This window comes from Eucalyptus grandis, chromosome 8, assembly GCF_016545825.1.
Source record: "Eucalyptus grandis isolate ANBG69807.140 chromosome 8, ASM1654582v1, whole genome shotgun sequence".
NCBI lineage: Eukaryota > Viridiplantae > Streptophyta > Magnoliopsida > Myrtales > Myrtaceae > Eucalyptus > Eucalyptus grandis.
The window spans coordinates 24,685,161-24,705,157 of record NC_052619.1 but is presented as its reverse complement, the minus strand read 5'-3'; the positions used below and the strand labels follow the sequence as shown (position 1 = coordinate 24,705,157).

Genomic DNA, 19,997 nt, shown 5'->3' with positions numbered 1-19,997 from the left:
TCACCTATTCTTTCCTTTTTTTCTCTCTATATATTTAAATGCCTGAAGGATTCCCTCTTGAAGCTTCTTTCTACCCCAAACTTTGCCTCAAAGCATCTATTACATGTTTTCGAGGAGTTGCAGCTAGCTAGACAAGCTTTGACCAGTTCAAGTTTTGTCATCCTCTCGAGCTTGTCCCAGAGGATGGTATTACTATATATATCCGAGATACTCTATTTTGATCCCAAAAATTCATAGTATTATGTTTCCCTATCAGAGTGCTCATCTACTAGATAAAGCATAGACGTAAAATGACATGACAAGGAATTGCACATTTGGCTTAGCTTAATATGTATGAGTCATATATTTGCTACAGCTAAATGTTTCTTCTTAATATGTCAAGTTATATATCTGCTACGGCTAAATGTTTCTTAGAGCAAAGTATGATAAAATGTTACGAAAAGTGCAGCGTATCACCGACTCATGTTCCTTTTCCTTTGGTCTCAGCTTTGCCGCCTTCCAAAGATAAGTTTCGTCCCTTGAAGCGGTAGTTTCATGATAAAGATTGTATTTTTCTATTCATGCATGTGCCATGAGTCTGATCTCGTAGTGAAGATCTATGTATTTGTAAGGATTTTGTTAATCTGTTCTCTAGGGGCAATTCTTAAGTAGTTGATTAAGAAATTTTTATGGTTTTCAATTGGATGCACAGATTGTTCTTGTGGTGTTTGTAATTTTTCTTTGGAAAGTGAATCATATTAAATAAGTATGCTTAACAAGTGCCCTTTTGTTAACAAAGTGCTCTAAGGAGACTTACTAAGTAACTAAAAAGGAAATTTTGTAGTTTCCAATGCATTAGCGTGTTATTTCTAATTACTATTTTGCAAAGTGAATTATTCCAAATTAAGTATGCTTAACATGTCAATGCCACTTTTGAGTTCATGAGATTGCTTTCATTTATATATTTGTTTTGTTTTCTCTACCAACTGTGATTGATGTGTTGGCCGATCACGCCTTAGTTTCTTTCCGATATTAGGTGAAGAACTTCAGAGCTGATGAACTAATGGAATTTTAGAAGGTGGGTCCTCAATAGCTGCTCCTTTTAATGGTCTTTTTATAACTGTCATATTTGTTTTGTTACGTATATCTTATGCTTGGAACTTGCTTATTCAAAGTGTGCTAGTTGATATCTTCCTGTAAATGAAGAATTATGTAATAGTTCCTCATTTTTGCCATGTTGTTTTACCTGTTTTCGCTACTTTGTTGCAGTCAGATTTGAAATTGAAGAAGTTCTTGCACATAATAGAGAACTCGCCCGTGTTCCCTGTTATCTATGATTCAAAGAGGTATCTTGGTTTCTTCATACACTCTTCTTTGTAATGTGAGTTCCATGTATAAATATGAAGTGTGTATATTGATGTTAAGGGAAAATAATAAATAACCACTTAAATGTAATGACATGTTGACTTAGTTTTGATTCAACCATTGCCACTTAAGTCATTAATATTGCAACCTTGAGTTATTTGGGGTTGATCGATGCATTAGCTTCAATTTGCAAAGAGAAAATAATCTAGGCCTTCAAGCATCTTCTGCCACATTAAGCCACTAAGTGCTAGGTCTCGTTTATGAGTTGAAGTGAGATCGATTGTTCTGTTTAGGTGTCACTAGTGTTCTCAAAAGTACTAGAGTTGCCTGGGCAGGCACCCAATGTGGCGACTTCAAAAGCACCTCAAGTGGATATTTGTGAGTACAGCGGATCCCATGAAAGAACGTCCTCTTATAACTGCAAACACTGTTCTGTCCATACTTGCTGTAGATTACCCAGTCGACAAAGTAGCATGCTATGTCTCAGATGACGGGGCAGCGATGCTCACCTTTGAAGCCCTTTCCGAGACATCAGAGTTTGCAATGAAGTGGGTCCCATTCTGTAAGAGATTCAATATTGAGCCTAGGGCCCCAGAATGGTATTTTTCTCAGAAGGTTGACTATTTCAAGGACAAAGTGAATCCTGAATTTGTGAGAGAACGCCGCGCCATGAAGGTCTTCAACTTTTAACCTTTTCAAGTTTGTTGTGTGACTTTTATCTACTCTTGTGTGTGAAAGCCAATGTGGCGTCTTTGCCTTTTACATAATCAAGGAGACTGCTTGTTTCTAGATGTCTTATATTGGCTCTCTCACCTTTATTGTTGCAGAGAGAATATGAAGAGTTCAAAGTTCGGATAAATGGGTTGGTGGCAATGGCACAGAAAGTTCCTGAAGAGGGTTGGACAATGCAGGCTGGCACTCCGTGGCCTGGGAACAATGTCAGAGATCATCCTGGAATGATCCAGGTGGATGCTGCTTTCGGGAATTTTTCTATTATTTGTGGCATAAGATTTATGAAGTTGGCTTACATTCAGAGAATTTAAAGTCGTCTTTCATTTAATCATCTCTATGCAGGTTTTCCTTGGCCAAAATGGTGACCGTGATGTTGAAGGAAATGAATTACCTCGGCTAGTTTATGTCTCTCGCGAGAAGAGACCTGGTTTTGATCATCACAAGAAAGCTGGTGCCATGAATGCTCTGGTATGAATCCCTGTCTACCCGAAGTACCTTTCAAAGTCTGGACTTACTTCTCAGCTGTTTATGTCATCTCTCTCAAGTTGCTGAATTACCTGCTATTTTGTGAGTCGTTAATCAAGGTGCGGGTCTCAGCAGTCATCACAAATGCCCCTTATTTGCTGAACGTGGATTGTGATCATTATATAAACAACAGCAAGGCTCTTCGAGAAGCCATGTGCTTCATGATGGATACAATTTCGGGCAAGAAGATATGTTATGTGCAATTTCCATAGAGATTTGACGGGATAGATCGTCATGATAGATACTCAAATCGTAATTTAGTATTTTTTTGATGTAAGTAAACATATATATAGGCCTCATTAATATTGTAATGTTCTTCCTTTCCTTTTTTCAGAAAAAAGCAAAGTATTCATATATACTTATGTCTATACTTGTTGAATCTAGATAAATATGAAGGGTTTGGATGGTAAACAAGGACCAATTTATGTCGGAACTGGTTGTGTCTTTCGGAGGCAGGCCTTGTATGGATATTGTTGACACCTATTTTAAAATTTAATTTATCTTTTAGAAAATAATAATAAAGCATTTGGTTGTGGAGGGAAATTTAAAAATAAAAATAAATTGAACCAAATTTCAAAATTTAAAAGTTCGACAATAATGTGATTTCGGAGTCGCTAATTTGTTGAGCGGTTGAGTGAATATCTCACCTGCAAAAACGAATTGGAGTTTTCTCTATAAATAGAGAGAAGGGAACTTCGGTATGGTTGAAATATCTATTAATATTTCTAGAAAGAGTATTTTATTGAAGGATTAAGTTATTACTCAACAAAGAAAAATTCAAATTATTAAAGGATGAGATCAATTCAGAAGTGCTTTTTTAGTTATTATAGCAGACAGAATTCCATTGGTCTAATTCAGGACCTTCCGATAGGTTTTGACTCTATCTATATAGAATAGATATTTAATTTCCAATCGATATTATAGTATTATACTACAAACATATCAATATAAATAATATCAATTCGGTCCTTAGATTTATTGATGGCCCTCGAGGAGCCGTATGAGGTGAAAATCTCACGTACGGTTCAAAAATTTAAAAAAGTGACAAGAGAGAAAACAGAGGAGAGGGTCCGTCGGATTTCGAGGAAAATATAAGAAAAAGCCTGCAGAAAAGTCAAGAAGCAGGGAGAGTGACGTGAGAGAGGGGGAGAGAAAAAAGAAAAGTCAAAAAGGTGAAAAGTGAAAAAAAAAAAAGAAGAACAGGAGATGACGTGAGAAAACAGGAAGAATAGGAAAAAGAACACTATTCTTCTTCTCCGGAGGTTTGCTTCCGTCTACCCGCGCCCCGTCCGCTTACTGCTGGCTCCGCACCGCTGCCGCCGCTTGGAGCCACCGCCGCGCCGCCTCTGGTCCGACGCCTAGCGGTCCCTTCCATCCGGAGCTAGTCTCGAACAGATCTGTAACCGCACAGACCCGCGACCAAGCTCGAGCTGATTGCCTCACCACCGCGAGCCCAACGCCCGAGCTCCGCTCCTGCAGCTAGATCTGACCACTGCAACCTCCGACCGGTGACCTGACGCTGCAAACCAAATTGATTCGCCCTGTCCGTTGCCGATCGGCCCTCTGTCCGTCCGGCGAAGCTACTGCGCGCCCGACGCCCGCAGCGCACCTCACCGCTCCACTCGCCGTCCACCGACGCTCGCCTCGCCTCCGCCCGGTGCCCGACGCCGACCTGAAACCCCACCGGACGCCGAGCGACGCACGCCACAGCAACCGCCTGTCCGCTTTGCTCCGCCTCTTCCCGACGCCGAGCCGCAACCCGCTCCACTTGCGCCCGAGCCCGAGCACCTTTGCTGCTGTCCTCGCTGCACCTCCATTCTGCCCAAGGTCCTCCCCTGTTTTGTTGCAGGTCTACCTCGCTGAACCTCCAACGAACAGCTCGACCCCTTGGTGAACCACCATTGCAGGCTACCACTTGTGCCGGCGCCACCCGAGAAAGCCGTATCAGAATAGGTAAAATTCTTGGTTTAAATTTAGTTCGAATATTCGAACTATGATTTGTTTTGATTTATTTTTATCATTAGGAAATCTATCATATTAAGTTATGATAATAAAAAATATTGAGCCACGAGACGTCGGTTTAGATTTTTGATTATTTAGACTTTTCATGGAAAATTCTTGAATTACTTTGCATTATTGATGCCCATTAAAATAATATGTCGTCGATTTACATTGATGGGTTTTTCAATAGGACACATATTTTGGGGCATTATCATTAGTTGCTCGCTACATATCATGCATCAAATGTCATATCTAGAATTTAGTCGCATTTTAGTTTTTTCTAAGATTCATGTAGAATTAGGATGATTTTCCTTTAATAAAACCAAAAAAAAAAAAAATGTTATTTTGGTTATATGGGGTGCGAATGGTAACGTTTCTATTCTTTTTTATTTCGTGAACGTAAAAAAAAAAATGTTTCATTCGGGAACAATTTTTGAACAAAAGAACGCGTTTAGTAACGTTTGTTTCTAATAAAAAATGAATAAAACACGTTTAGTAAATTTTATTCTTTTTTGTTTCTTTTAATTTTTTAAACATTTTTATTTTATTTTTCATTTTTCCTTTCTTTTTATTTTTTTTTTTAGGCCGGCCACCGCCTCCCATGATCGGCCGACGGGCCTAATTCTCGCCCAGCCATGGCGAGGCTCGCCGCCCCGGGCGAGGCTCGCCTCGCCCGGATCTGGGCGAGCCCGAGCTCGCCCGCCAAGGCGAGGCGAGGCGTCGCGGCGCGGGCGAGCTCGGCCTCGCCGACCATGGCCGAGGCCGGCAACCGGCGAAAGAAAAAAAGAAGAAAAAAAGAAGAAGAAAAGAGAAGAGAGAGAAGAAGCGTTTCTTCAAAATTGTTTTTCGAACAAGAAATAACTTTTTTTTTTTTTTTTTTTTTAGCTCCAATTTTGTTCCGGAATAAAAAACGCAACCGAATGCGTTTCTGTTCCTTTTGTTCCCTGAACAAAAAGTACAAAAGTGTTCCATAAACACTTTTTGGAGCGTTTCCATGCAGGCCATAGATTTCATAATGTGCACGTTACATGTTGCGTTTTAATTAGTGGGTTATAGGTTAATGTTTTAACATTCTCATTATGTAGTATTTTCTTTTAAAAATATATATATAAAAATGCCAAAAAAATTAGCATTGCATCATTACGTTACTTTCTTTTAATAAAAATTACTAGGTCATTTCAAATAAATAAAAAACACAAAATTCTTTTACTTGGTTAATTAATAGGTTAGTTCATAATTAATTCCATTTCATATCATCATTGTTTAATATAGGTTGCATATGTGTAATAAAAAAATCATTAAAAAAATCACAAAAAGAACATGCATATAGAATTATTATGTCATTCATCCCATGTCATGAAACACATGCATGTTTAGGATTATATAAAATAAATTGCATACATATAGTGATAGTTTAAGTTATGCCATATGATTGCATCTCACATATCATTAAAGTAAAATTCATGCATATCAAATTTAAATTAAGATTACATTTAATTAGGTGTCATGTCATTTAGAAATCATGTTTAGGGCATGCATTTTTATTAGCATTTTTATTGAATGTAATTTTATTGATTGTGCACCCGCATGACCACCATTTGCATGTTAGTAGCTTAAGTTTAAATTAATCAACATTGCCTGGAAAATATTTTTAAAAAATTAAAATAAAAGGTACGAAAAGGGCGTTAGACTAATCTAGCGTAACCATGTCCCCGGACCTATTGAATCTCTGGTTCGCAATAGTAAAGTATTCTTCCATACTTTACTTGGGTTTCTAACCAGCCCTAATTGGTGAGTGGCGGCTCCAAATTGAATATAATTGCATGTCTAAATGAGTTAATTTCTATCAAGTCGCGATTGGTAGGACTTTGGAGGGTCCGTGCCAAGTCTTCAGACTTAGTAATCCATTAGCCCTTTCGAATAATTCACCCTTCAAAAAAAATTCGGGAAGGTCGCGACAAATATGATGCCCCGATAAAAAAGAAACCTCCTGGGAAAACATGTAACTGTTGGCCAAAATGGTGCTGATTGTGTTGTGGATCTAGAAAAAGAGGTAGGGAAATGAAGTCCGATGAGCAAAAGAAGACAGGGAGGAACAGGGAGGCTTCAAAGCAGATTCATGCACTGGAAAATATTGAAGAGGGAATTGAAGGTGCCCATTTTCTATCTAAATTAATCTTTGGACTTGCATGTTGTTCCACTTGTATCAAGTCGTTGATTTTCCAAATATATGCTTTATCTGAAATCTTCATTTTTTACGCTGCATTCATTTCTACGATTGTGATTTCACATAGTAGTCTTATGGCGCTTGCTTGTTATTTCTTATAATAGAAATGGATAGATGCAAAATGATACGTACTTTTTGGAACTATGTTTCAGGTATAGACAATGAAAAATCATCACTAATGTCCCGAGTAAAGTTCGAGAAGAAATTCGGTCAATCCCCAGTTTTTATAGCTACAACCCTGATGGAAGAAGGTGGTGCCCCAAAGGAGCCACTACTGCATCACTTTTGAAAGAAGCCATTCATGTCATTAGCTGTGGTTACGAGGACAAAACGGAATGGGGAAAAGAGGTAAAGATCTTACAATTTCAGCAGAAGTCACTGCTTTTGATACTGTATCGAGATTGTCTACTTTGCATTGCGCTTATTGTCTACTTGTAACTATCCCTTAGGTGGGCTGGATATATGGCTCCGTTACAGAGGATATTCTAACGGGCTTCAAGATGCATTGTCATGGCTGGCGATCTGTATACTGCGTGCCTAAACGGCCCGCTTTCAAGGGTTCAGCTCCAATAAACCTATCAGATCGCCTGCATCAGGTTCTCCATTGGGCTCTTGGAAAGGTTGAGATCCTTTTGAGCAGGCATTGTCCGATATGGTATGGGTATGGCTGTGGCTTAAAATGGTTAGAGCGGTTTTCTTACATCAACTCGGTCGTCTATCCTTTGACTTCCATTCCCTTGATCGCATATTGTACTCTTCCAGCCGTTTGTCTTCTAACAGGAAAGTTTATTGTCCCTGAGGTAAGTTCCACCACACTTCCAGGAGTTCTGTGCTTGCTCGAGCAATTGATTTTGCTTGATTGCAACAAGACCATTGCTGACTTTACCTTTTCAACATTGTTGCAGATGAGCAACTATGCTAGTCTCATTTTCATGGCACTCTTTATATCTATTGCGGCTACAGGCATCCTTGAGATGCGGTGGGGTGGTGTCGACATCCACGACTGGTGGAGAAATGAGCAGTTCTGGGTAATTGGTGGGGTCTCCTATCACCTGTTTGCTCTCTTCCAGGGTCTACTAAAAGTTTTGGCTGGAGTCAGCACAAATTTCACGGTCACATCCAAAGCCGGAGATGATGGAGAATTCTGTGAGCTATACCCCTTTAAGTGGACATCACTGTTAATCCCTCCCTTGACTCTGCTCATCCTAAACATAATTGGAGTCATTGTCAGCGTTTCAGATGCCATCACTAATGGCTACGAATCTTGGGGTCCACTGTTTGGTAAACTTTTTCTTTGCTTTGTGGGTCATTGTTCATCTGTATCCCTTCCTCAAGGGATTCATGGGAAAACAAGATCGGTTACCTACAATCATAATTGTTTGGGCAATTCTTCTTGCCTCGATTTTAACTCTTTTATGGGTCCGAATAAACCCTTTCATTTCCAAGGACGGCATTGTACTAGAGGTGTGTGGATTGGATTGCAACTAGTATTAGGTGAGCTGGAATGTTGTAGTCACTAAAAAATTTACCTGTAGAAATTTTGTTGCTGTATTTTGCACTTGATTTTGTTTTTTGGTTGAAGACTCGAAGAGGAGGGCACCCTTTTGCAATTGGAGGTGGGATTCATCAATGAGAAGGCTCCTTGAAGGGTATATGTACAAAAAAAGGAAAATTGAAAAGAAGAAAGGAAAAGTATGATTTTTGGCAGATGTGGACCTTGAGTTGTGCAAAATCCTCTCGATTGTTTCCGCGTGTTTAGTGTTGCAATGAGGTGGATGAAACAAGATAGTTTTTAACTCCGGAAAAGTAAATCTCATAATGCTACTCAAGAAATGTAGCACTTTTTTCAAGTGATGATCTATCTTTTTATCAATACTAGCAGGGGCTGCTGAATCATACCGTTTCCGCATTTTCCGTTGTTTTCATACTCCAATGGGACAAGCGGGATGTTTCTGGAAATATTCTCGCTGCATATGCGAGCTTCTGCATTTGTTTTATATCAGTACTTAAAACTTGTTAGGCACCCCGTTCATGTGAACATGGTACACTTGCTGGGTGGATGGACTTGGACGTGGAGACGGAAGCGATTATTGCACTGGTCATTAAAATTTGCATGCGGATGTCAAATCTATTTTCAGAAAGCCGCATGCACTGTGCAGCGTGATCAGGGGATTAACTTTGTTAGTTAAGCTATGATGACTTTTCCCCATTTTAATAATTTAGATTGAGAATTAGGATTCTGTATTCTGTGTTCTTGCATTAGTATCTTCACGCAAAAACAAAGATGACAACAATTGAAGCTCGTGGTGTTTTACTTTAGTGAAGGGTGTCGTGCCAAGAATCCAACACAAGCGCACTTTTAGGACGTTCAGCCTGACTCAGAATTTTCGTAGTTCACACAATTGGCTGTTTTCCCGATAAGCTTGTCTTACAGGAGAAGATCGACTCGATAAAATGGAAATACACAATTCGCTGTGGTCTTGTAACACGTCTCTTTCTTCATGTCAATTCCTAATTCAATATTTTCATTGCCATCACCTTGATAACTCGGATGACATTGAAATACATCTGAAGGAACACTATCACTTGCATAAACTTTAGCACGTTCGTTCTCACTTGCATAAGGCACTAACATTTCCTCGGGCACTCCCATCTTCCAACTTCTCAAGATCGATATACTCTGCAATCATGGCAGAGACTTCCCGCTCCATTGACTCTTTCTTGTTCTTGATTGTAAGCTCATTTACAGTTTTGGCAGTCAATGCCATGGTCGTCTGGTGTGTCTGTCCCTTCATGTTCCATAGCATGGGAGTATTCTGACATAGCCATGTCCTCAGGATGCTCATCGTCGGTGACTCTGAGGACAGCTCCCCCGTCTTCTTTGGTTTTCAACGGAGACTTGTTTAAAAATTAATTTGTGCTTTCTTGAATTCCGCAGTTTGCTCTGCAGGATGATCCTCGTGATCTTTCAAACCTTCTACAGCAACTACTGGAGCATTTTCTCCCAACTTTGTGCTCCTTACCTTTACAGTATCGGCAATGTTTACATTTCAATTACTAAGTCTCGCTTCCTCGGTGTCTGCATCCACTTCACTTTCTGAGTTGTCAGCAAAGACAGGGCTCATTGTTAGTATGTCTGCTACTCCACTTGACTCTCCAAAGACTTGTTTTCTGCAGTGGCAAACAAAACACTAATCCAATATAATCAACAAAGCGAATGTAGGAATTAAGGGTTTACATTATGAAATGAAGATGGGAATAAGTACTTACTGTGAATCAACGTATCTATGATTGATGAAACCGAAGAGATTTTAGGATATTTGCTCCTGTCTTGTTTCTAGATTTAATCTTTTCTAACTTCAAGAGGATTGTAAGTAGCTTTACTTCGTTTCACTCTCAGTATGACAATGGCCATTAAAACGGTTAATATCATAGGATACTATCACATTAAAACGGTTAATATCATAGGATACTATCCATGTTTTTTTGCATAGCAATGTATACATACCCCAAAAATCAGTCCAGAGGACAACTCCACAGTTTAAAAGGAAAAATAGCTATATAGATGAGTACCTTTACTGCAGCTGTACGTATAACAAGCAGCACAGCCACCATCCCCCACTCGTACATCAGCTTCAGCGGCCCTTCCAATGGCACAAACTACTGCACTCAAACCAGCCCCAACTGAAAAATGAGCAGTACCATCAAATGTCTTCACACCCTCAGTTGATCTCAACACTATAACGAAGTCTGTCAATTCTCCTCCAGCCTGCAATCACCCTTGACTGGTTACTATTGACTGGAATAAGGATATCTCTACATAAAAATATAACACAAAATCAAACATTTCTTGCAGGGATAATCTTTTCATTTATGTATTTGATTTTTACTATTATTGTTGTTATCATTTCGGGAGGAAGGGGAATCGACTAAAGATTTCTTTAGTCGATTTTTATGTTTTATGCAAGACTTCTTTGCTCGAGCTTAAGCCACACAAGCAGAAGCTATTAATGCGATAGACATGTTAACAGAAAGGGAACGATTATAAGTAACACAAGGGCAATCTCTGGCTCAGGGACTTCTCCCACTTCCACAAAAAAGCAAAACACAAATTCAGAGAAAGGGAACAGAGATGCGGAAAGGAACTTGAAAACTCAATGGCAACATGGTAATCAAACAAAAAGTCCAAATCTCATCCTGAGAAATACTGTTCTTAGATAGAGTTCCAGAAAGGAGAAACAAATGGCACATTCCATGAAATAGAAGGATGACAGACCAGACATTTACAAAGGAAAATTCTCACAGAGAGGTCAAGCATTCCGGATGGAGTAAAAAATCAAATTGGTGTTTATTATCTAAACAATCATTTTGAGCACGTTGATTCACGTGGTTAATCTGCAGACTGCATGAAAGCCAAAAACACTTGTTGGTTCCGACGCTTGGCCCTTAAGGTTGATGAAATCAAAATCCAGGTATACGATAAAACAAGCCTACCTGTGCTCCCCACCCTATTCCACATGAAGAAATTGCAGAAGGTGGAGACCATGAGCTGTCTTCCGTACGAGAAACCACAAGGCCTGTTCCAATACTGTAGGTTACCATCATACCAACTTTCACAACAGTAATTATCGAATACATGACTGTCTCGACCTGCTGATTTACACCACCAGATGAACACAAAATACACAAAGTAGTTTATGTAAATTCTCAACTTCCCTGGTCAGCGATGCTCCTAAATCAATTGCTTTTCAAGAGCTCTTTCAAGCTGCTAGATGCCCACTGTTTTCTGTCACTTCCATACTGTGGAATATTTTCGTGATACAAAACAAGCTTTGGAGAGTAAGTTCAGCAACCATGGTCGCAGTAGATGCATATTTGGATGAGTGTGGCACTAATGATGATGCCTCAGCTGTGCATACACCTGCCATATATCAATGACTAGTTTCTTAAGAACTTGAAGCATTTCTGAGGAGAAGTCTAAAACAGGACAAACCAAGCAATCAGAACGGTTTGTAAGGAAATAATGAGAGCAGTACACAAGGGACACATATGACATACTGTCAAGCAAGAGATGACCCCTCTTGCATCTAGCCTGCACTCCGCTTGGATTTGTGCTTCGATTTCTTGTCTCGTTTCTTACTACTGCAAAGCATCAATCTCATAGGTTTCACATGCCAATTGTTATCAAGAATAAAAGAAATCAGAGGACAGGGGTTTGAAGGAATTACTCATCATGTGAACTAAGGCCCCAACAAGACCTCAGCTTCCTGTTGATGTGTTTCATATCTTTCTCAGAAGGGAATTTATATGTCCTAACCTGTATTCAGTCAGCAGCATGAAGAACAAATTAGAAACTTTTTATCAATACCTAGAACTTGGTTCACATGACTTGCATTTTCAAGTAGAATTGAGATCGCAAGACCAGCTATGCTTTTATATTTTGAGATAAATGCGAGAAAACTTGAGGATTTACCGAGGAATCTATCGCATTCAGATGCTGAATGAGCTCTGTGCTGCTGTGAATGGAATTTTGGCGTATGAGCATGTTCTCTAGGTATCTGAAAAGAAGCATAAATTTCAATTGACCCAATCATCATTACAACTAAGGTACCAAGAGAATCAGACCAACTGGCTGCCCCAATGTAGAGATGTCTATGGCAAGTAATTCTTATTGTTGGTTTCATAAAAAAAAAATTGAGTTGCTTTTAACCTTTCATAGTCCAGAACTCTATGCACCTCATTAGCATGACGCAAAGCCGCCAATGCCAGCTGCACCAGAAATCATAAAAAGCCTTTAAGAATATAACATGGGAGTTCAGCTACACCATCAAACTAAGGAGAAATTCTAAAGGTTTTATTCAGTGAGGTAGAGACCAAGATCTTAGAAGCACTCAAGAGTTATAATTTCCAAACACATCCACTATCACCGGTATTGCAGCCAACATTTCTAAAGGTTACAAAATTGCTCCTGCACCATATTTCTCTGTTGCCCAGATACCCATTTAACACGTTGAAGCATCTGACATGAGTTCAACTCCTTTTTATTCGAACAAATCTATACTCCTCATATAGAGTATATAAACCTAATGGGAAATTATCCAAAAATTGAAAGCAAGTTGCCGGGCCTAAAAATTTGCTCATGAACCAAGTAAAAGTAGAACTGTAAGAAAAGGAAAATACAAGAAGTACCTGTCCAGCAGGAAAGAGAAGTGGTGCATCAGTAACCACAATTTTGTCTACCTCCTCCTTTGCAGTTTCCTGGAAATGATCGAGAACCATAATGCAGAAAATTAGTGTGACATAAGGATATGAGCAGTCTATTTCCAAAAGTACACATTTGCAGCAGTAATATAAATAAGAAGAAGAATATAAACAGGAACATATAAAACGAAACAATTGACTTAACATACTGTTGAACGAAGATTCTATAACGCTTGGGTCAGAGGCTCTCACATACATAAGGCAGAAGCCATGTAATAACACTATTTGAAGTTCATCAAAAGCATGCAAATTTCTGAGCACAAACATCCCCAGCAGTATGGCGAAATGCCAGATGTCAGCTCAACCCACCTGCTTATTGTAGCCTTTAAGCTTAATTTCCTTCCAAGGGTCATGCTTCTCTAATGTCAAGCAACTGAGTTGATGCACATGGGTGGTTTTGTGTTTACTTCCCACATGTTATACTTACAACTAAGGTTCTCACTCAGTTAGATCTGTTAAGAAGTGAATAAGTTTATTGAGGTAGATATACAGTTCCATAAAGTGCTAAAGACTGGCCTAGCGCATACACAAATATAACAGGGCAACAATTTGGCATTTCTCAATTGCATGTTCATCTACAAACAGATACGCTCAATTTTAACAACGGTTTAAGGCGATGACCCACTAAGCATATGAGGTGGTTGTTGTCATAAGGAACTGGCATCGAAAGCTTTCTCCCTTGAGTTAAGTTCCTCAATAGGTAAAACTCCGCTACAATTGAGAGGAGATCCTTCATCTCAGCCCCACTAGCTGCGATCAAGACTCTACCATCGGAGTTAATGGTTATTTTTTAATTTCAGACCAAATCTCCCATGAAATCTGAGAGAGTGCTCTGAGTGGAAAATTGAAAGTTAGGGTAGACGAGAGAAGGAATGATGGGCAGGCGATGCATGTCAGTTTCCACTGAGTGAAGACCCGTTAAATCAGATACTAGAGACATATCTAGTCCAGCCTTTTCAGCACAACTCAATCCAGACATGCTAAACTCAAAGACTTCTCTCTGCATGGTGGATTGTTCAGCAATTCCTGCCTAGGGGCCCAGTAATTGAGTTGGACATCTGCAATCATAATAAATAAACCATTACTTGACCATCCCCTCTCACGACAAGTAACCTGTTTAACTGCAAAGAGCACTGCAACACATGCCCTACAAGAGCTATATTGTTTTCTTTAGAAGCAGATCTTGGCTTCAGTGATCTCCTAAACCTATATAGATGGTTCAGCACTTTAGCCAGTTCTACCAACCTCAACAGTAATCCCCATTTGTTGTTGAAATTCAGTTTCCATGAATTTTCTGACCATACAAATGCAAGTGCCATGAATAAATTGCTAGTTTCAGTTTCCATTAAGCGTATGATTCTACAAATTCGTGTGGCCTAATATAATTGCTTATACCATCAAGCACTTGCAAAAGGATACAAATTCATATTCTTAAGTAGTTTTGTGGTAAGATGATTTAAAACTGTAAGGGTGATAAATAATAATGGCCCCAAAAAATTTCATTATCTCTGTGGCATGAAGGGTGAGATTTTCATCAAATGAAATCAATGACTTGAAGCTTGTAATTAACAAATTTACATGAGAAATAAATTATACCCAGAAGGAACGCGAGCACTTTATTTCAAGGTCTCTCCTTTTGGACAAGCTGACATATAACGTGAATTGATTTAAAAAAAATAAAAAATAAAAGAGATAGAGATCTTCAACTGAGTATTACGTGCATACCTTGCAAATCTAGAATCATGGGATCTTTCTCCACAGAATCAATCTGCACACACTGCTTTGCTGCTAACAGTACATATAGGGGGTTCCACTGCCTCCTTGAATTGATTAGGACTGAGGGTCATGGATCCCAATCTTATAATGTCTTGTCTTGTCCTAGCAGCAGGCAAAATTGGCTGAAGATCCTGCACTTTCCATAATTAGATTTCCCAAATGCAGGATGCAAAATAACAAGGAACCGACACATGACCAACATTAGCCATTTCTATAATCTAACATAGAACAAAAGAAAATCCCTAGCAAACATCACTGCACATAGATCTAAACCACCCTAAACAATTGAGGAGGTCAGAATCAACACAGACAAAGCTTCGCAACGTGCAAGCACCAATGAAAAGCAAAATTTAATTGCAACTTCGCAGCACTCTTTAAACCCGAAATCACCAAGCTTGGAGCATCAAGCCACGGAGGTCAAGATGGAGTTGTAAAATTTCAATCTTTTAGACAGAGTGGTGAAAAACAAAAAACTCGTGATCAAGAGATCTTACATAGATGAATCTCCTAGAGAACCAGAGTTTTGCAACACATCAGAGGCCCAGTCAACGACGTGCACAGTGCAGCATCGAAACTCACAAAAGCCGCAGCTAACGACGAGCTCCAGAGCTAAAACACCACACGACCCAATCAAAGACTGAACGCCAAGCAGCAAACACGGAGCTGCCACGACAACAGAACAAAATCGACAACACCGCACAAGAATCAACCGACGGAAGCTATCCAAAGCGCTTCGGCAATCCCTAGCACGAAACCCAGTTCGTTCCGATTCGAATCCGCGACGGACGGAATCGAGAGGAACCGAGAGAAGTCGAGACTCACCCTGACGACTCTGCTCGCGCCCTTGCTCCTGACCAAGAACGAGGCTCGGCGGATAACCATGCGAAGCCATCAAGCAGAGCTCCGCCATCATCGACCAAGAACGAGGCGAGGAGGGAAGCGCTTAGGGTGAGTGAGAGGGCTCGAGACAGAGAGGAGGGGGGCGCTTGGGGTGAGTGAGAGGACTCGGGACAGAGAGGAGAGGAGTGCTTGAGGAAGAGAGAGGCAGAAGCGGGAAGAAATAGCGCGCGCTCCGTTGAAAAGAAGAGAGAGAAAATGCAGCAGGCCTCTCCTTCTTCGCCGCGCCGTCGACCCCGCCAAAGTCCGCCGAGATCTCCATCGCGACCGAGCGGGCTAGCGTCAGGGACAGCGCCCGGTCAGCGGCGGGGAGCCTGGTGCCGCTCGGGAACGAGACCGACATGACCAGCGAGGCTTTTGGGCAGCCGGAGCCGGAGCCGGAGGAGGTGGGATGCGCGGAGAAGGAAACAGAGGAAGGCTCTGAGCGTTCTCGGTTCTTTTATGAGGAGAGAGAGAGAACCGGCCTATTCAAGTGAGGAGAGAGAGAGAAATTTTGAGCGGGAGGAATACGCAATACGCTGACCGTCCTTTCTTTTCTGCAGGTGGAGCCGAGCCGAGCCAGCCGAATACCAGCCCTTTTCTCATTTTTCAGGGGGTCCCGCTCGGGACAGGTGTCGGTACCTGAGTGGTATGTGCGCGCCACGTCAGCGGATGACGTGGCGCGCACGAACCACTGAATATTTTCTCCATGCACGCACTCTTGCTTCAAAAGTTGGTAAACCATACTTTAATTTTTTTTTTTTAAAGTGACCAAAAAAAGAAATCCTTTAACGCAGGTTGAAGAATTGAATTTTTACGTCACCAAATCTATGCCTGATTTAGCAAATGAAATCACAATTTGTCATACCAACTTTGGGTTCAAACTGTAGCCACCACAGAAAAAGGGATAAAAAGCATCTAAGTAAATTAAATAGGACTAATTATACTACAATTGCACTAGCTCGATTCTCATGATATCTTTTTTTCTTCTTTTTTTTGGCTTAGTCAAAAACCAAAGTGAATAGTTGCTCGTCACTTTCAGAAAAATAAAATGAAATAAGGCACCCCGCTCTACAAAAATAATCATTCTTTGATAGGCAAGTGACCCCCACCATTTATGTTTCCCACCAGCTACGTTTCTTTTAGAACAGCACACGCTCATCTCTAGAGCGAATCCAAGGCGAGACTCACAACCCATTCCCATATGTCGTCCATGCTACGACGCTGGGGAGGACCGTAAAGTAAACGAGAAAACTATGCGCATGTGATAGAACTGTGCATTCAAGCCGCATTCCACTCAGTGCATATGACCAAAGTTAATTCTTATCTCCACAATTCATATTCTCTTCCACAAAGTCGATGGATTTATTAGAGACCTATTGCACTTCAATAATCATAAATATCTACCTCGTTAAATCTACAAAATCAAGAGAAAGCATGGTGGAAACACGCTTGGAAATACGATGATTTGGTGCTGAAAGTTATTCAATTAGATTCATAATGTACGTGTCAAATGGGACAGCATATTAAAAGGAGTTGTTACAAACTTTTGGGCACGGAAGACCCTATTCTAATAGTTAAAATTAGCATGATTTTTGCTCTGCCTTTTATGCAAAAGGATGGTGCTTCCATTTTTTTTCTTTATTGTTTGTCAAAATGAGTGTATCATGATGCACATACCAAGGAAAAATTGTCCAAAATAATCTAAACCTATAGCACTTTAGTCAATTCAGTCATAAATCTTTCAATTATATTAATTGAGTTCTAAACATTTTCAAAAATTCATTCACTTTTGCTGACGTGAATTGCCAAGGCTAATATGGCACTTTTTTTTTTCTTTCCAATTTTTGGAGCTAGGTGAGGGTCGGCCGCAACCCTTGCCGGCTCTACCTCCAAAAACTAGAAAAAAGGCAAAGAAAATTTTTTAAAAAAAAAAAGGAAAAAATGCCACGTCAGCTCCAACTGTCCATGTCAGTAATTTCCAGCCAAAATTAGTTGGGCAGACTCAATTGGCAAAATGTGAAAAGGTTTATAACTCAATAGGCAACATTGAAAAATTTATGACTAAATTGATAAAAGTATAAAGGATTATTTTTTTTGACAATTTTCTCCATATACCATAGACAAATCAATATATAATAGGAGCGAAGAAATCTAAAATAAAACAGAAGGCCTATTGGATAATTTGAGAGGATAGCTTTGACATGTAAAACAATTCTATTGTCCTACACAGGATGTAGTCATGCGAGTATGTAGATACTTGTGCTGATCACGTGAAAGCGTTTTGATTTGAGCAGATCTTCACCAACAATTGGTATATTTTCATTTGTAGCTTGGCCACGAAAAATTAGATCAAGCTTCTTTTTCTGAGTTGATTACTTCGTACGCCAATCGCTTGCTTCCCATCACTTTGAAGATAAGGATTTCTCGCTCCAATAGGGCATTTGGCCCTCACTACAGGGCCTTTCCCATTGGATGCTTTTTGTGGAATTCATTTGCTTAGTAATTTCGCTTCTTGTCAAATCAAAGTATAAGTCATTATCAAAATAATAAGATATTTCTAACAAAAATTCATAAGGAAGACTTCGTCTAGGTGTGAACCGAGACATTGTATTCAGATTATGTTGTCCAAAAAGATTTACGCATTTGGACTTCAAAAAAGAATGGCACTTCAATAGGGTAAAGTGTCAATAGACCAAAAAGAAAGGAGGTAAAAATGTCCACTAAGGTTGGATGTGGCAGGCATTGTGTCGAGAATTTAGCTCATTCTACTACAGTCTCCATTGATGTCATAGATGGGGTTAAAAATATCACTAATGGTAATCAAACCTACTAATTACTCCGATCATTATGAATTCCACGTGATTTGATCATAAGTCTCATTGATAAGGAAAACCAGTAAGTAACTAGATTTAAATCAATCTTACCAAGCCTTGCTCAGCCACGTATTGATGACTTCATATATCTAAAGAATTTCTTAGTTTTTTAGCCTGCCCGATAGGATTGAAGATTCATTAAAAAGAGAGAAAAGAAAAAAAAAGAAAGTGCATTTGGAGAAAGTTGATGAATTAATGAGTTTCAAGTTTTTCTAGTTGAACTATATTAGAAAGTATATTTAACTTTCTTTGTAAAGTGTAGCCAAAAACGAGAAACTCCAGTACACACTACATTTGCTTAGTAATTTCATTCCCTGTCAAATCAAAGTGTAAGTCATTATCAAAATAATCGGATACTTCTAATGAAATTTGGCAAGGAAGACTTCGTTTAAGTGTGAACTGAGATATTGCATTCAGATTATGTTGTCGAAAAGGATTTACGCGTTCGGCTTTGATAAAGAATGACACTTCAAATTGGTAAAGCGTCCACAAACCAAAAGAAAAGGGGGGTGGAGGGAAGGGGAGAGGGAGTGTCCACTAAGGCTTATTCTACTTATGTCTCTAGTGACATCACAAATGAGGTTAAGAATATCACTAATGTTAATCGAGCCTACTAATTACTTTGATTATTATGAATTCCATGTGACTTCATCATAAGTCTTATTGATAGGAAAACTAGTAAGTAATTGAATTTAAATCAATCTTACGAAACCTTGCTTGGCCATGTATCGACGACTTCATATATCTAAAGAATTTCTTAGTTTTTTAGCTTGCTTGGTAGGATTGAAGATTGATTAAAAAAAAGAGTGCATTTGGAGAAATTTGATGAATTAATGAGTTTTGAGTTTTCCTAGTTAAATTATCTTACAAAGTATATTTAAATTTCTTCATAAAGTCTAGTAAAAAACGAGTAACTCCTATAAGCACTACATTTGCTTAATAATTTGATTCTCTATCAAATCAAAGCGTAAGTGATTATCTAAATAATTAGATATTTCTAACGAAAATTCGTAAGGAAGACTTCATCTAAGTGTGAACTAAGATATTGCATTCAGATTATGTTGTCCAAAAGGATTTATGCATTTTTGGACTTCAAAAAGGAATGGCACTTCAATAGGAGTGTCCACAGAGAAAGGGGGAAAAGTGTCCCCTAAGGTTGGATGTGAGGTGACCTTTGAGTAATGGTGAATATATCAACATTAGAGAAGATTGATGGCTCAAGATCAGAGTAATTGGGGTGGTCCGCGAATCTGGCCAGAGAAAGTAGCTGAATTAATCGACAAGGAAGAATCCAGATGGAAGGAAACCGTTGTACAGAATTTGTTTGATGAGCTGATTATTAATGAAAGTTTTAGCAATTCCCTTGCAGATGAAGATGA

At 39.4% G+C, this 19,997-nt stretch overlaps 1 protein-coding gene, 1 long non-coding RNA gene and 1 pseudogene across 6 annotated transcripts; 1 reads left to right on the top strand and 2 right to left on the bottom strand.

The window, feature by feature from the left end:
* The first annotated feature begins 1,686 nt into the window (after nucleotides 1-1,686).
* On the top strand, nucleotides 1,687-8,384 carry LOC120287076 (annotated as a pseudogene).
* A 1,106-nt stretch (nucleotides 8,385-9,490) lies between these two features.
* LOC120286791 lies at nucleotides 9,491-10,407 on the bottom strand. Its single transcript, XR_005545507.1, has 2 exons — nucleotides 10,100-10,407; nucleotides 9,491-10,020 (listed from the first exon to the last, which is right to left on the bottom strand). It is a non-coding gene; the product is annotated as an uncharacterized LOC120286791 (long non-coding RNA).
* A 6-nt stretch (nucleotides 10,408-10,413) lies between these two features.
* LOC104456698 (cyclin-H1-1) lies at nucleotides 10,414-16,195 on the bottom strand. 5 transcript variants are annotated; one of them, XR_005545506.1, is made up of 9 exons: nucleotides 15,689-16,195; nucleotides 14,816-14,997; nucleotides 13,019-14,148; nucleotides 12,540-12,598; nucleotides 12,303-12,387; nucleotides 12,058-12,146; nucleotides 11,888-11,971; nucleotides 11,324-11,767; nucleotides 10,414-10,598 (listed from the first exon to the last, which is right to left on the bottom strand). XR_005545506.1 is itself a non-coding variant. In XM_039299300.1 (8 exons), exons 3-7 carry the CDS (start codon nucleotides 13,355-13,357, stop codon nucleotides 11,917-11,919), a joined length of 627 nt encoding a protein of 208 aa, XP_039155234.1. In that variant the 5' UTR covers nucleotides 13,358-14,148; nucleotides 14,816-14,997; nucleotides 15,689-16,168; the 3' UTR covers nucleotides 11,147-11,750; nucleotides 11,888-11,916. The 5 variants fall into 5 exon arrangements, 1 of the variants encoding a protein (XP_039155234.1); XR_005545505.1 differs by having other exon boundaries at nucleotides 10,414-10,645; nucleotides 11,324-11,750; nucleotides 15,689-16,191; XR_005545504.1 differs by having other exon boundaries at nucleotides 11,324-11,750; nucleotides 13,019-13,087; nucleotides 15,689-16,183.
* Between the last annotated feature and the right edge of the window lie 3,802 nt (nucleotides 16,196-19,997).

Bases quoted from the DNA above. Each gene is read 5' to 3' on its own strand.
- LOC104456698 (XM_039299300.1), bottom strand. From the start codon at position 13,357: ATGTTTGTGCTCAGAAATTTGCATGCTTTTGATGAACTTCAAATAGTG. The intron at 12,147-12,302 runs GTAAATCCTCAA...GACTGAATACAG, and splicing joins TGAATGCGATAGATTCCTCG to GTTAGGACATATAAATTCCC. The intron at 11,972-12,057 runs GTAATTCCTTCA...GATGCTTTGCAG, and splicing joins GGCCTTAGTTCACATGATGA to TAGTAAGAAACGAGACAAGA.